The sequence below is a fragment of the Bicyclus anynana genome, chromosome Z (genome assembly GCF_947172395.1).
Source record: "Bicyclus anynana chromosome Z, ilBicAnyn1.1, whole genome shotgun sequence".
NCBI lineage: Eukaryota > Metazoa > Arthropoda > Insecta > Lepidoptera > Nymphalidae > Bicyclus > Bicyclus anynana.
The window spans coordinates 12,634,231-12,651,743 of NC_069110.1; the positions used below are offsets into that span (position 1 = coordinate 12,634,231).

At 35.1% G+C, this 17,513-nt stretch overlaps 1 protein-coding gene across 1 annotated transcript; it reads right to left on the bottom strand.

Moving 5' to 3' along the window:
* Positions 1-103: 103 nt before the first annotated feature.
* LOC112053835 (nuclear receptor subfamily 2 group E member 1-like) lies at positions 104-15,044 on the bottom strand. Its single transcript, XM_024093396.2, has 5 exons — positions 14,911-15,044; positions 6,621-6,679; positions 2,453-2,689; positions 1,240-1,952; positions 104-923 (listed from the first exon to the last, which is right to left on the bottom strand). The coding sequence occupies exons 2-5, from the start codon at positions 6,649-6,651 to the stop codon at positions 741-743; spliced, it is 1,164 nt and encodes a 387-aa protein (XP_023949164.1). The 5' UTR covers positions 6,652-6,679; positions 14,911-15,044; the 3' UTR covers positions 104-740.
* Positions 15,045-17,513: the final 2,469 nt, after the last annotated feature.

The following is a 17,513-nucleotide window of genomic DNA, read 5'->3' on the forward strand; positions in this document are numbered from 1 at the left end:
CAGCTAAAATCCGGTCATCAGACGGCCGAGACTTCGACCACTCTACGACCACTCTTTATCTACATTTTTAGGAATAGGTAATCGGAATAAATAAAGTTACAGCTCAAATTAATAGATAGTTTATTTACAAAATAAAATATGTACCTATTTTACACAGTATGGTTTGAGAAAGAGTTAGGCAAATACAAATAAAGCAGATTCATTAGGTATTATTACACAAAAGGAACTCAATCGAAATTGTATTTTCGTAGCTATTTTGACTAGACTGGTCCTAATCCGGTTCTTCATTTAGTTGTGAATTATACTACAAGTTATTTTTCATCCGTCGGCCGATTTTCTTTTCACTGTTATAAATACAAGAGAGATTTATGTACAACCCAATCCGGACCATTGCACTTCCCTTAACTTCTACGATCTACATAATTATTTATCAGTAAATCTGATTTCACTAATATTTATCGCAATGATTTTATTTAATTAACATTAAGCTTGACTTAGCAAAGCATCTAGGCTAATCCTTGACTGCAAAACATAAGAACGCATGAGGAACCAACAAATGTACAATGAAGATATAAATAATACAACCTATCTACGTATTGCTAATTTGCTATATATTATAATCATACCATATATGTATTTATTTTATTATTTACATTAAATCTTTAAGCTTTCTTTGATGTAAATTATTCAGGATCGATCCTCATAACATCTTTCTGATCGATAACATTGTAAATTTATGTTTATGTTATATCTTTACTACTTCTATACATATCACTTATGATTCTCTCAATAGGAGTATCTCCGATAGTAGCTCGGAAGAACAATTCTACTATAATATCACTGGAAACTCTTCTGACGTCTGATATAATTTGAAGCAACCGATTAGAACGCGTAATGTCAAGAGGGTACATGCGTGTTGTATACTGTAAAGAAAAAAAATAACAGTTAAATATTAAAAGTAAGATTAAGGCAGTGCCACAAGAAATCTACGAATTATTTCACTAATAAAATATTAGTTGCCTCGACTAGTTATTGGCTGTTTTTTTTTCGCAAAGGATCATTCTGGTTGTCCAATGTGGAAATGCAGGCAGTATTCTTGCCACCATCCTACGTGGGCACGATTTGTACAGTTATTAAGATAACTTAGCTTTAGTTTCCTATTGTATTCTTTCTCAGATTACAAATTACAAGAATTTAATTTACTCATAACTTATCACATAGAGAAAATTACATAATTACCTCGTTTAGAACCACTTTAGAATGGTCTTGCAAAGCGGCCACAGCAGGTAGATCCTGAAGTTTCTTCACTTCAACATTAGCTTGAGAAGGACTATCGAGATTTTTGTCATTAAAACTTGTCTTGAACAGAACAATAGGTCTCATACACGAATATTCATTTGTATCTGGACATATTTTTGATAGTTCAACTAAAACTTGTTGAAACTCGTCCAAATCTTTGGAATGTAAACTGGAATTCTTAGTATTAAGGAGAACTTTTAAATCAATGGGATATAGAAACTGTGCACATCCGATAACAAAAAGATCGCGCCACGACTCTTCCAATAATATTAACCTATCAAATAAAGACAGGGAACTGAACGATGGATCGTTCTTAGCCCATTTGACATTCATAAACAAAAGCCTAGCCGCGGCTTCACACATTGCTTCTGGATGGGTAATACTTGGAATAGTTGGTGTAATTGGAGTTGATAAAACTTTTGCGTGACACGGGGGTACAGACGTCCCGAAGAGACTCAATCTGTTATATGGATAATAGGGGTTATGGAAAAGTGGTACAGAAGGTAAAGGGGGTAACAGATTATGTTTCGGAAGAGCTAAGTCAAGAACCGGTGGGGATAAGCCCATGTCTGGCGATGGATGTGGATCTTTTAGAAATAGTGCCATTTGTCTTCGTATGGTAGAATTCCTCGGACCTCTTTCATGTTGTACGGCTGAAAAAAGAGTTTCATAGTTTAATAAACAGTTGATACTGACCTTTAGATAAATATAAATATTTACTTAGTACACACATCACTATTTAGGCCCAAAGTAAGCGTACCTAAGTGCCCTGTGTTATGGGTACTAAGATACCTGATTTTACCATATACATTTATATATCTTATATATTATATAAAATTTTCGTGTCACGTTTGTTCCCATACTCCTACGAAACGGTTTGACCGAATCTCATGAAATTTTATATGCATATTCAGTAGGTCTGAGAATCAGCCAACATCTATTTTTCAAAGCCCAAAAATTCCTAGGGGTAGGATAAAAGAAGTGCATCATAAGTTGAAGCGGAGCTTGAGCGGGTCACACACTCAGACATTATAGTAAACAAACGTGTTTAACAGACAAATATTTTTCCAGTTGTGGGAATCGAACCCATATCTGCTTTCATTGGAACTCATACTTCTAATTAATAAAATATCTAAATTTCCAAATATCTTACCGTCTTTGTTCATGCCAGCATCCAGGCACTTGGCTAATCGACAAGCGCGGCACTGATTGCGATGTGCCTTATCAACTAAGCAGGCACCAGGGCTCCTGGACTTGCAAGCATAGCGGCGGTCTCGTCTCACAGACCGTTTGAAGAAGCCGGCACAACCGTCGCAGGCGAAAACGCCGTAATGTTTCCCTGATGAGTGATCACGACACACCGCGCAAGGCACATCGTAGAGTATGCGACCTAAAAATAAAGATTGCTTTTTAATATGCTTTAAGAAGTAATTGTCTAGAATTCGGGGAGCATTGTTACAATTGATTACTATCAAGTTAATTTTCCGTGAGTAAAAAAACTGCTGCTTAGTAAAAATTTTTGTACAGAAGTACAAAACCTACTCGTACTTCTGTAACTAAATACAACGTTTAATATATCTATATTAAACGTTACGTTACGTTAAATACAACGTTTAATATACCTATAGTAAACGTTGCATTTCTATCACTATCATAAATCTACTTGGGTTAAGTGTTTGACACTTTTGATATGACACAAAGAAGAGTAAGCGATTCTAAATGGGGTGGTTGAAGTCCCGCCCTAAATGAGGGTGACTCCACCCGGCAATTTGTCATTATAATAATTCATTGCTTCGGTAATATAATTGAAATTGCAGTTTTTTTATTACGCAGATTTATTAACTGACTATACTATTACAAAATAAGATAACTTTAACCTTTTTTTTTAAGAAAGTTAATAATCACAAGTTACGCAATAATGAAACTTTTACCATAAAAAAGCCAGTTCTTTTTGTGAAAATTTCCACATTTCAAGAAACCATATTAAGTACAAACTTAACTTAAGTAGAGTAAGTTACCTACTACAATTTAACTTCGTTATTTTCCTTTAGTATTTATTAAACACAACGTAAGTCTAACTTATAAACTTATTAACTAATTTATTACATAAACTCTAAGCTATTTATGGCAGTTTATTGAAACCAAAACATACCAGCCATATTCAACTCCAAAAGTTAATGCGGTTGAGCCAAAAAGGTCGTCAATTATTAAATTTCAAACACATTTTAAGTATTCATCATCTGTATTCAAACCCATTCCGATTCCAACAATTATAGAACGACGAACAAAATGAAAAATATCGTACATTTTAATCTGCTTTGTTCGCGTATCCTCAATACGGTCCCACGGCTTCGGCACAACAAACCGTTCAGCAAGAGGCAAGAGCAGATAATATGGCTATATTAATACACCTCCAAACATGACCATAGTCGAAAAGGCACAAAGGCACTTCCATACAATAAGACATACCGAATACGACGGTGCACATGAATGCGCACTACACTTGCGAGGCAGGAAACGCGGTGTCGAATATAAGATGATAAAAAAAAAGATTCACAAAACTCCTTGCTATAGACAATGGTAACACAAAAGCCAAGAAGTGGGGCTTGGGAACAATTTATAATATATCTCGATAAAAGGCCATTGACGGTTACCTACTGACAATAATCATAATGCTCAGATCAAAATGTTTTAATCGGCTATATATTACTAGCCCTGGATACGTGGAACATTTTTACTACTATTAAGTTAATTATCCGTGAGTAGCTTCATCTTGATGAGATGCTCAACTTTTTTGTTTACGTAAATTCTTGATTCTGGTAGCTAACTGGGTTACCAGGTAATGAAAATTTCTAAGCATCGGAACGAGATAATGTATCACGTAATTTGTAGGATATTGTGACTGTTAAGTTGTATAACTTTTATTAAAGCAACAGTAAAATAAACAGCTGGTTAGTATTAACTTTTAATAATCTCATTATTAATACTAGTTGGGAAGAAAGGGAGTTTACCAAAAGTTGTTACTAACCAGACGTCTATTTACTGTTACTTAATTAACAGTTATACAACTTAACATCCACAATGTACTACAAATACTACAATATCTCGTTCCGACGCTCAGAATTTTTTATTATCTGGTAAATCAGTTAGGTACCAGAATCAAGAATTGTCGTAAATAAAAAAGTTGAGCGTCTCATCAAGATGAAGCTACTCACGGAAAATTAACTTGATAGTAGTTAAATTGTAAAAATGTTGCACGGATCCTAGATCATGTTTTTGCAAAGTTCAATTTTAGACTGAGATTTTATGGAAATAGATACGGTCAAAAGCTCAACATAAATTCATCCCTATTTAGCGATGACTATCATCACAGCCTGCCCCCGTGTGACTGGTCACCTGTTTTAGAACATCGCGTGACCTACGTTTTGTTAATCGAAACTCACTTTCTATTATTAATGGCCACCGATAGGGAGCGGAAACTTTAAAATGTATTTAACTGTTGCTGGTGAATTATCCCACGTCAATATTAAAACTTTGTACAAACGAAAAATATTATGGATGCGTTATTTTCTTGACTTGTAGTTATCTCATTGATGAATACACCACCGATTTACCACCACTATTATAAAGCAATTATCCCAGTGGATATAACCTCTACCTACACTTCCAACTTTTCAGTTATGTGCATTTTAAAAATTAGATATGACGCGTTTCAAATGGTGAAGGAAAAACATCGTGAGGAAACCTGCATACCTGAGAAATTTCTTAATAATTCTATGTGTGTGAAGTCTGTCAATTCGTATTAGACCAGCGTGGCGGACTATTGGCCTAGCCCCTCTCGTTATGAGAGAAGACTCGTGCTCTGCTGTGAGCCGAATATGGGTTGATAATGATGATGATGATTACAAAGCAAGACTACTATGAACCTAAGAGCAACTGGTATATGGTTGCATTTCAATCCGGTGGTACAATCTCTACAAATAGTCTAACTTAGTAACTTGACCTTTCAAAAGTGCTAGGAAACTAAGCATAATTGAAATAAAAGAGTTTTAAAATGATTTGTACCGAAAAACTATTTTTTGATGACGCCAATGAAGTAAGAACCGATTTTCGTACACCATCTCAGTTTAAGCAACTCGACACTCGACAGTACATGGATAAAAACACTGTTATTAAAAACATAATCTAAAACCAATTTGAACGTTGCTTTCAGCCCCTGCATTCTGTAAATTTACAGCGATATGACATCGTACATTTCCATGGCAACTTCGTTGTTAGTGACGTTTTATTTTTGACATCTCATAGAAATAAAGTTCAAATTCCAATAAAACTGTTATAGGCGAATATTACATCGACGAGTACAAAATAGCGGAATCACAGCACTGTCAATGAACTTCACATTACTCCTACACCGGATCATAAAGAGAACCCCAAACACAAAACGTAAACAAAGTATCATCTACTAATATCGACGAAAGTATTAACAAGGTATGAATAATAGTGCATCGTTATCAATCGCCTAATTTGCGGAGGGTGAGAACGGCAGATGCGCGCTCGTGGGAATACCTGCAGCTAAATTAGCGGTGACACGTCATCTCGCTAACTACAAAATGTTCCCACTAACTAACAACAAAATCATCATTGTCAACCCATATTCGGCTCACTGCTGAGCTCGAGTTTCCTCTCAGAATGAGGAGTGGCAGACTTCACACACGCAGAGAATAAAGAAAATTCCTTCACCGTTAGAGACACGTGATATTGAATTTCTTAAAATGTACACATCTAACAATAACAAAATTGAAAAATAAAAATTGACTCGCTACTCCGAAATTGGTACATCCAGCATTGATTAACCCTTCGATGCAGTGGTACCTTTTCGTTACCTGAGACTTTTCAACTTAGAAATTCATGATCACGAAAAAAGCTCTTATGGCCTTGGTCATGAAAACCTTTTCTACAGAAAAGAACGCGAACTGATTTGCCTTTTCACATTCATATAGCGTAGTTTTTTTTGCGCGGTATTGCAAATCGACAAAATGTAACGATTTATGAGTGGGTAGTGGAGGGGTATGTTGACTTATTGTGTAAACCCCTCCACTTTCGTTAGTACTTATAAACCTGCTTGTAAAATTCGCATAAGTTTGCTGCTCTGCATATGCTTCAAATTAATGGGTATAGACCAACCAACAGATCCAATAATCAAAATGTCATAAATATATTTATTTTATTATTAAAGTTTCTACTTGTACAGACCTATATTAATATGCATGCGGTTGTGTGTTATTCTGAAAAAACGAACTTCAGTTATATAATATACTTACTGGAAGAAGCCTGTATTGATTGCATTTCCATTGTGGATTGTTTATAAAATAATCATCACCTGTAACAAGGAAAAAGTTTTATTTTATATTAAGATTTATAAAAATACATTATTATTAAACTTCATTTGTAACTAACTATAATGTGTGTGTTTATTAACTTTTGAAAATATTACCCTTCTAATTTGTAAGGCAACTAAACTAGTTAGGTGCTCCAAACTAGATTAGTTGCCTTACAAAAATCAAAGCTAAGATTTTCACACACTAAATTGCATGCGAATTTAACTTCAAGAGGCGCACGGTCCCTTGTGGTTTTAGTAAGGGCCCTTACAAATTATATATAGTGTGTAAAGAAGTAGAAAAGAAAACGTAATAATCGCAACAAATGTACGAAAATAATAAACCATTGTTCATGCGAGAGAGCTGACATCTTTTTGGCATAAAGCTGAGTGCTACTTATGATTTTGTTCATTATTCATATTGTTCTAGTGGCTATTCGTTGAACTAAACGGCTTTTTCCCCTAAGCACTGTTGAGTAGCTAACACTTAATTCTTTTAAGCACTTGCAGTTTTCCCAAAGCAGTAATTATGTGTGAGAAACTTTATTAATTATTATTAAAGCTTTGATAGGACAAGACAGTGACGATTATTTGTTTAATCTACTGATTGTAATGTAAATAAACAAGAGCTTTCATAATAAATGTAAATGTATATAATTGTTGCAGGTATTTTCCAAATTATTTTAATTTAATTCATGTAGGTTTATTATAGCACTCTTGTGAAAATCATCATAAAAGCACCTCCGCTTTTGAAAGATAATTCAAAAAACAAAGCAAAAATTGTCAACTTAAATCAAATTAGCATCAAATCAAATCAGAGGTTCAATTAGTATGCATGAACATTTTATAACAATTCCATTAGTAGAATATTCCAGGAGACTAACTTTTTTTTATAATTTTCTAACATTTCAGTATATATTTTTTTTCCTAATCGATTTAGGTAGGTAGGTAACGTATTTTTTCCTAACGCAATAAATACTTAATAGAGGTCTTATGTTATTCAAGATTGTGGTTATGATTCTACGAACATTCTTATTCCTAATCCTAGAACATAAAGAACTTTGTATTTGCGTCAACAGTAAATTCGTTGCAATCCACAGTAGCTCTATGGACTTCGCACTTCATTGTTTGTTTGTCGGACACTAAGATGTAAAAGTTTTTTTATACATAATTATTATAGTTTCGCAAAACAGGTAATTATGTAGGGATAATCCCGATAAGTATGTGAGTACAAAAGCACGGATGAGTCGGGCCGGGTCGAATAGGCCCGGTGTTCATCGGGGGGTTTATAACAAAAGCATCCTCAATAATAACATCGGAAAGTCGGTAGCTTCTTGCTTTTAAAATTGTGATACAAAAAATTTGCCATTGGGATAATAATGCGTGGATACACTACACTCACCTTATAATTTTATTATTTTATTATAGAGTAATAGAACTTTGCCAAAAATATGTGATAAATATAGGGAAGTTGTAGGTCTCATCTCAAATACATTGGATAATTTTTATATGTACTCGTAGCAATCTACTGTGTTACATAGTGATTTGATTGATTGTTTTTTTTTTGTTTCTCTGCATGGATTGTGAGTAATTTAGCCCGGGAGGTGGCGTTACGATTTGCTTCTAAGATATGTTTTTATTGGTCCATAATTTTTTATTTTTTTAGTTTAACAATGTTAATTAATTACAAAATCTATACTAATATTATTAAGAGTGAAGTTTTTATGTTTGTAACATTTTTTTGGTAATATTCGGAACTACTGATTCGATTTTAAAAATTCTTTCATTAATAGAATGCTACATTATCGGGGAGTGCTAAAGGCTATTTTATTCCCGTTTTCCTACGAGAACGGGAACCACGTAGGTGAAACCGCTTGACATCTTATAGCATAATATAAAACACTATCGAATTTGACAAATTTATAAAAAAAAATAATTTGAGTGTCCAAGCAGCCGGTGGTTAGGACTACAGAGTGAGGAGCCTTCTATATCCGAGCATTGATCTAGCATTTATGCGAAAGCTTCTTAAGGTGTTGGTCGAAGCTATTAGCTATTATAAAATAATAGTTGACTCAATGCTCCTATTTTTATATTTATCACAAACAAATATTGTGAACTTACTCTAAACCAACTATAAACATTTTTTGTTACCTGTAGAATGGCACTATTAAAAAAAAAACTACTCATTTAATTTCCTTCAGAGATTGACCAACGTATTAGGAAAAGAATTTCACACGCCGACGTCGATCTATATAATAATCTCAGAACCTAAGTCCTGAAGCAGTTATCAACACTGATTCATGTTCAACCAGCACAAAATTAACTGTCAATAGCCGTATCCAAAACACATTACTGGCGGAACTTTTACGAGTTGAAAAAGTGAGTGAAAATTAATTTCGAATATTAACACGGTCGCTGTTTATCGATTTCAATAAAAATGTATATTAATTTAACGCCTGAAATTACCATTACTTAGCTATTCTAGAGCAGTTTAAGTTCACATTAAGAACCGAAACGAATATATCAAAAATTCAGAGCGCTGCCTTTAGTGTAGGCTCAGAATACATATGTTCAAGGTTTAGGTACATCATCATCATTAGCAACCCATTTTCGATCACTGTTGAGCACGAGTCTCCACGATTTCTGTGCTGTTTTTTTCATTAAAATTGAAAGCCTTTCTTCTTGGTCGCATTCTTCGTTGCTGAAGGTCGTGTCCGAACTGCAGTCCCTTCGATGCGTTTTTTATAATTCCCCTCCACACAGTCCGATCCTCAGCTTTTCTAATGGCTGTTGTTCATTATCATCATTATCAACCCATATTCGGCTCACTGCTGAGCTCGAGTCTCCTCTCAGAATGAGAGGGGCTAGGCCAATAGCCCACTACGCTGGCCTAATGCGTATTGGCAGACTTCACACACGTAGAGAATTAAGAAAATTCTTAGGCATGCAGGTTTCCTCAGGATGTTTTCCTTCACCGTTTGAGAGACGTGATATTTAATTTTATAAAATTCACATTACGGAAAAGTTGGAGGTGTATGCCCCAGACCGGATTTAAACCTACGACCTCCAAATCGCAGGCAGAAGTCATATCCACTGGGCTAATTTATCATCATTAATTAACAGCCGATGGACATCCTGATGCTGGTTTCCAACAAAACAGTCTCTAGAAGTCAGCGTCACCAGTGGCTGCCTGCAAACCGCTTGATGTCCTCAGTCTACCTAGTACACCAACACAGCGCTTTTCGGTGCGAGGTCGCCATTCCAGCACCTTGGGACGTCCATCGGCTCTTCGAACTATGCAAATCCGAAAAAAAAATCGGATTGATTACGGCGTGTTCGGTTGAACCGGTAGTAGTCTAAAATCATGTAAACTATTTTTAGGGTACCTCCCCTACAATGGGAATGAATTTTTTTTACTCGCTTAAGTACTTTCATATTGTGGGGTATCGTTGGATAGGATATGAAGATATAAGGAGTCATTTACCAAGATTTTTCGATTTAGGGATCCGGATTTTGTTAGAGTCTTCGCCCCCTACCGGCTAAACGGTTATTTATGGATACGTTATAATGAAATTACAAGGAAAACTATAACAACTTAGAAGAAAAATTTGTTATTTAAAGAATAATAATCGACCAACTTGAAAAAAAAACCGTTGTTAATTAAAAAGATAAAGTTATCAGTAAGATAATTCAGTCTGTTTAACACTAGAAAACGGAAATTTGGTATGGGTATGTATATTATTACGTCTACAAAGTGATAAAAATAAAATGTGGTTCCTTCCCTATATGCAAAGCGAGGATGAATTGTTTGTCGTCTATCCCATGGTAAGAGGTATCGTTATCAGTATTTTTGTGCATTACGTAAGGGATTAAAGTGCGATCTTAATCTACGGAACCCTACACTGCGCGAGGCCCCACACGCACTTGGTTGTTTTTTCTATTTCTACTTATTTGATAATAAAATTACGTAACGTTCTAAAATCTAGGTACATCATCATCCTGTTGCTGACAAATAAGCACCTATTACTGATTGCCGCTAAAATTAACATAAATATTTATGTATATCGCTCTATGTAATCTCGCTAAAACTCGAGTACGGCTAAACGGATTCATCTTATCTTGTCTTGAAATGTTTGTGGAGGTATAGGGAAGGTTTAAAAGATAATAAAAATTAGAATAATTACCGAGAAAACCCTGAAAATAACCGTTTTCTATTTCCCATACCGACGTTTAAAAGTTGGGGAAGGGGTAGGGTAGGGATAGGGTAGGGGTAGGGCAGGGATAGAGTAGGGAAGGGTAGGGGTAGAGTAGTGTAGGGTAGGGATAGGAAAGAAGTGCACAGAAGTTAAAGCGTTTATGTAATGTACCTACTGGCTTACTCTACATAAATTGTCCAATTCGTTCTATTTATTCATGTTTCATTATTTTCAATCGTTTCAATCGTTTAAAGCATGATAATTACCTATTATTATTGGTTTGAAAACTAATCAGAATCAATTGTATGAAATGTTCTTAATTTTCTGTACAACACCAGAACAAGTTAACTTGTAAGTAAAATTATTATTGGTATTTATGTACGAGCAATTACTTATGCCTATCGAATTAAGATTATATATGCTCGACTATGTCTATACTAGCGGACGCTCACGACTTCGTACGTGTGAAATTTAATCCACAAAGCCCGCAGGAACCATACCTTTTTCGGGGATAAAAAGTAGCATATATGTTGTTCAATAACCTCCACTATATTCCTGTGAAAGTCCCATAAATCCTTTCAGCCGTGCCAAAAATTAGCCCGCAGAAACAGACAGACAGACAAAAATTTGATAAAACACAGTTGATTTCCAATCACAGACAGACACTTAATTGTATGTTTTGACTACTACTACTACAGAATCAGTGCATCATGCAGTTTTATACGCGTAGATTCGTTCGAATACGGGATAATAATATAGCCTAGTTATTTCCCGATAATGAATTTTTCCATTTGTGAAAGAATTTTTCAAATCGGTCCATAGTTTCAGAGCCTATAAAATACAAACAAACAAACAATCAAATCTGTCCTCTTTACAATATTAAGTATTATTTATGCGTTTGGATCCTGAAAACTTGAAGAAGTTTTACGAACGACTTATATAAAATAAATATTTGTATCAATAGGTATCTTATGTATGCACGAGATTCGGCATAAGTAGGTATTATGTGCCTATTTAAACCCTCATCTATTATTTGTGTGGGGTAAGAAATTGCAAGGTTGCCTAGTTAAATTGCGGCCGCGGATAGTATTAAATGATTATTTATTTATTTAATTTGTTTCATTTACTTCCCTTACTGGTTAATTTAAAAAAAAACATTAGGACTTACTCAACGGTGACGCAACATCGTTTGAGTTAGACTTGAACTCTTTTTGCCATACAAACTTTGGCATTTATTGCATCTTTTTGGCATTTATGGTTTTGCTTTATGGAAAACAAAACAACCGTGTGTTTATGCTAATATTATAAAGCTGAAGAGTTTGTTTGTTTGGTTAAAGACAAATTTCAGGAACCATGAGTGTAGCCAAGTTACATTTCAACTCTCTTTCGACAAACGCTAACGGTTCGAAGACTAACAAATGTATGGGAATGTCATTCGTTATCGATAGGTCATATCACATGATCAAATCTTTCGCATATGTCATTCCCTATTATTAGTTTTCGAAGCGTCAGCTGTTGTAAAATGAGAACTTAACACTGACTTTGCTACAGACCCTGATTCAAATTGATTTTCTTTTGGTGTTGGATAGTCCGTTTATCGAGGAAGGCTATGTAATAAATAATTCTAATTCAAACAATACTTATATTCATCACAAGTAGATACTTATTTAATTCAAACAAAATTGCTTTCAATGAACATTCGTCAGAGATACCATAGTTATAAGATAACAGCAAGAAAATAATGATTAATTACCACACGCAAGTTGGAAAGAGTTTTCAAACGGACGAAGTCGCGGTCGTCCGCTATTCTATAAAATAACTAAATCTTTATATACCAATACTTACAATAAATCTGTAGAGAGGTCAATTCTGTACATTAAATAAATTTCCTGTGATTAGTGATCGATACTGATGCCAAAAATGCAATCAGTAAAATTGTTGTCTGTCTGTCTGTATGTTCGTTATAGAAACAAAAACTACTCAACGGATTTGAACGAAACTTGGAACAAATATTCTTGATACTCCTGGGCAGATTAGTAGGTATACTTTCATCACGCTACGATCAATAGAAGCAGATCAGTGAAGGGAAATGTTGGGAAAACGAGAGAAGTTACTCCATTTCTACAGCGATACTACTATGGCTGGATTAAAGAGGTCTAAAAGCGGACGAAGTCGCGGGCGTCCGCTAGTACACAACATACTTGTCCGTATGTACTTCATTAAAATAGCGTACCACGTGAGTATCATGTTTAGCTTCTAAAGTAGGACTCCTCTTTACACCCGCATACTTGACAAAAGATTCTTGACATTCGATCTGTTGCAGTCATGACCTACCGCAGCATCGTTTTATCTTAAAGAATTTAGTTAGTATACGACACTTGCACGGAATATCATGGTAACCAATGACATTTTACTAATAGACGCGTCACACAGTTTAATTGCATTTACAAGTTCAAATTGAAAAACTTGAAACCCCCGAATAACGACCTTTATGACAGAAATTCTTTCTATCATAACAGAAAAGCTCATATGGTGTTGCAATATGTGAGCTGTATCAAAGAAAATTATTTACTTACTATCAACAACAGCCATTTTAAAAAAATAAATATCACGTGTCTCAAATGGTAAAGGAAAAACATCGTGAGGAAACCTGCATACCAGTGAATTTTCTTAATTTTCTGCGTGTGTGAAGTCTGCCAATCCACATTGGGTCAGCGTGGTGGACTATTGGCCTAACCCCTCTCATTCTGAGAGGAGACTCGAGCTCAGCAGTGAGCCGAATATGGGTTGATAATGATGATGATGAACAACAGCCAGTAGAAAAGCTGAGGATCGGACTGTGTGGAGGGGAATTATAAACAACGCATCGAAGGGACTGCAGTTCGGACACAACCTTCAGCAATGAAGAATGCGACCAAGAAGAAAGGCTTTCAATTTTCATGAAATCATAGAAATCGGTCCATCCGTTTGAGATTACGATGCCACAGACAAACAGACATCGACGTCAAACCTTGTACACTCCTCTGCGTCGGGGGATAGAAATGCCTCACATAATTTTGGAAAAAGAGCTAATACTCCTATATGGATTGATATTATCGTTTGACACCTCATTTATTAAAATCGGTTCAGTAGTTTAGGCGCTACGAAACATAGACACATACATACATATATTGACTGCCAAAATCATTACCCTTCCTTCGCCGTAGTCGCCTTACTTGTACATAATATTATGTATTCTGTGCCGTAATCGGGTAAAAAGAAAGAAGAGAAAAATATATAGAATTACAGGACTAACACATACAATATGATAGGACATTTTAACAGCCCACCACAGGTGAGGCTTCCCTTCTAATAGGCTAGGGAATATGCTTAAAGTGATTGATATGAATATGATTATAAAATGCACGGTCTTGAAATGTGATCCATGTGACCAGTATAAAAGCCCAGCAAGTAAAAAAGCGAATTTAATTTATAGTATTGTTACAACTAGCTGACGCCACGCGGCGTGGTTCCCGTTCCCGTAGGAATACGAGGATAATATAGCCTAAAGCCTTTCTCGATAAATGGGCTATCTAGCACTGAAAGAATTTTTCAAATCGGACCAATAGTTCGTGAGATTAGCGCGTTCAAACAAACAAACAAACAAACAAACAAACAAACAAACAAACTCTTTAGCTTTATAATATTAGTATAGATGTACATTGTACATATTATATTTAAAAGCATTGTTAAAATAAACGCATTTAAAATCTAAGTACATAAATAAAAATAATTATAATAAATATATAAAAAAAATACTATTAAAAAAAAGTATCTTGATCACATTGGTATCCTGCCTCTTAAAATAAATGAAACCCGTATTAGGTATTAAGGGGCCAGTGTCTAAACAACGTTTGCTATTTAAAATTAGTAACCAAAGAAAAAAAAATAACAATGCAAGACGATTCAAATGAATAAAATCATTATTTCGCATACACAACAAAATAATTCGCAATTAAATGCTATTACGCAATCATATCGCACAGCAGAAATACTTACCAATTATTAAAATCACGGTCACAAAAAGTCACAGCACTAGTCTATACACTGTGTCCCACTGAATAGCAATAATAGATGATATACGTTGTTTACGTCGGTCGGTAGAGAAATGACGCACGCGCAGCCTGCGTACGCCGATTTCATCCCCAAATGGGGTGCGCGGGGAGAATACGCCCGGCCTTTATGTGACAAATTACGTACAGTATACAACGAGAATAATGACATATATCTCATTTTATAGAAGGTTCGTCAACCCATGTTCCTAAATCCTACCATAGGTATTATAGGTAGATAACTATAGTAGCCAGTTCTTATTTATAGTACAAAAATTCAAAATTCATTTATTTCAAATATTCTCAGTTTACAAGCACTTTTCAAAAGTCAGTTGACTATTCTACCGCCGGTTCGGAAGGCAGTTTCTGCTGAGAAGAGCCGGCAAGAAAATCAACAGTTGCTCTTTACGGTACAGTATAGAACGAGAATAATGATCACATTTTATGAAGGTTTTTCAACCCATTTTCCTACCATAGGAAAGTATTACAGTAGCCAGTACTTATCTATGGTACAAAAATTCAAAATTTTCTGAGTTTACAAGAACTTTTGAAAAGTCTGTTGATTATTTGCAAAGATTCTACCGCCGGTTCGGAAGGCAGGTTTGCTGAGAAGAGCCGGCAAGAAATTCAACAGTCGCTTTTTACGGTAGAAGGTGGTAAAGATGGAATTAGGAATGGTCCAGATCCTCAATTGTCCAAGTATAAAAAAGTAGTTTTTTAGTTATTTTGTAATGGAAATCACAAAAGTCATTCCTCCACTCGCCATACCCTTAGCTTCGTGCTCATGACAACACTTCGCTTGTTTCAGTATATTTATTTATTATTATTATATTATGCGAAGGAAAATATCAAAAAATTACTTTTTATACTCAGACGGCTGAGGATCAAGACCCTTCTTTGAAATTGGCTACCATACTTACCTATAGTAGGAGACAAACAAAATCCTTTAGAAAACGAGGTATGGGCCATCGCAGGTTTTTGGTCTACTACGATCCAAATAATGCGCCTTGGCATAACGTTTTTAAATTATTAATAAATTATAATTTTCAAAATTAAATTATTATTTAAAAATCAAATTATGTATCTAGGTTATGGTATATTAGTTTAGTTCTATAGGGGATATGCGGGCGACAGGAAAGACTGCGCGGGTGTGAAATCGTGCGTGCGGGGAAGTGACGTGCATCAGTCGTGAGTTTTTCATTTATCGCTACACGTCGCCCAACACAAAACATCGAGAGTATTACGATTATAAGTAGCCAAGCTATAAATATAACTTTCAACAAAAGAAGTTCAGATTTCAAAAGATAAACCCGAGTCGAGTATGCCGAGCACATACCTAACAATAAGTCGTAGTTTGTACATACCTACGTACTGATAAATACAAAATATCAGGTCATGTTTTTAATATAAATCTTCGGTCAGCTAAAATTATAGCACACAGCTTACTTAGGTATTTCATTCGCATGGATTTGCAATTCGCAGTAATAGGACTTTCGCATGAAAAGGTAATATGAGTAAATACTTAATCTAAGTCGGTATATTTTTTTTATTCGTCTGTAATGTTTACCATATTTGTAGGTATGCTTGAAAATCTTTAGTCTTGGCCACATGCAAACGAAAATTTCAAATGTGTTTTTTTATGGGTTAGTAGCGGACGTCCGAATGTTAGCGTTAGATTTCACAAATCTTGCTTGAATCCTATTTTTTTGGTATGGAAAAGACTGTTAATACATATACACATAAGCTATATTCATTCCAAACATCTAAATCGGTTCTGACTTTGTGTTGAAAATTTATAAATACTTAAACGAACAAAATCGTCGTTCATGGTTTACAGAACATTAGATTTCAATATTGCAAGGAAGTGGCTGTCAAAAGTTTATATTTTGGTGAAAAATTGTTTGTTTTCGATTTAGTGCTCAGCCTATTTCATGGGATGAATCTATACTAATATAATAAAGCTTAAGAGTTTGTTTGTTTGTTTGATTGAACGCACTAATCTCTGGAACTACTGGTCCGATTTGAATAATTCTTTCAGTGTTAGATAGCCCATTTATCAAGGAAGGCTATAGGCTATATATTATCCCTGTATTCCTACGGGAACCACGCGGGTGAAACCGCGCGACGTCAGCTATTATAGGATAAATCGGGGTATTTGAACATTGATTAATTATCTATTTAACCTGGAAAAATATATACTCCTGGAAAAACAGAACAGCGAACCGAGTCACAAGCGTCTGCTACTATTAATATAAACAGCAAACTGTCCGTTTCATAATAGAATATCAAAAATAAAATACTGCAGGGGAAACTTGTGCACTCAATAAAAAGTAATAATAATGCGGTACAACAATAGGATCGCGGTGCCATCTTTAAATCCGGCTGTCATTGCGCGTTGTGTTCAAAAAGCTGCAATCCCATTGGCTGCAGGCCTGCGCTCCCTGCGGCGTAGGGAGGCGCTTTTATATTAATTTAGGGCCACTTTGCACAGATTACCCTTTGTATATCTGACTCTGGGGTTGCCTTTGTGACGACTAGTCATTTTTTAAT

Coding starts and splice junctions, on each gene's coding strand:
- LOC112053835 (XM_024093396.2), bottom strand. CDS start 6,651: ATGGAAATGCAATCAATACAGGCTTCTTCCA. Junction 2,690..6,620: donor ATCAATACAGGCTTCTTCCA/GTAAGTATATTA, acceptor CTTTATTTTTAG/GTCGCATACTCTACGATGTG. Junction 1,953..2,452: donor TGCTGGCATGAACAAAGACG/GTAAGATATTTG, acceptor CTCTTTTTTCAG/CCGTACAACATGAAAGAGGT.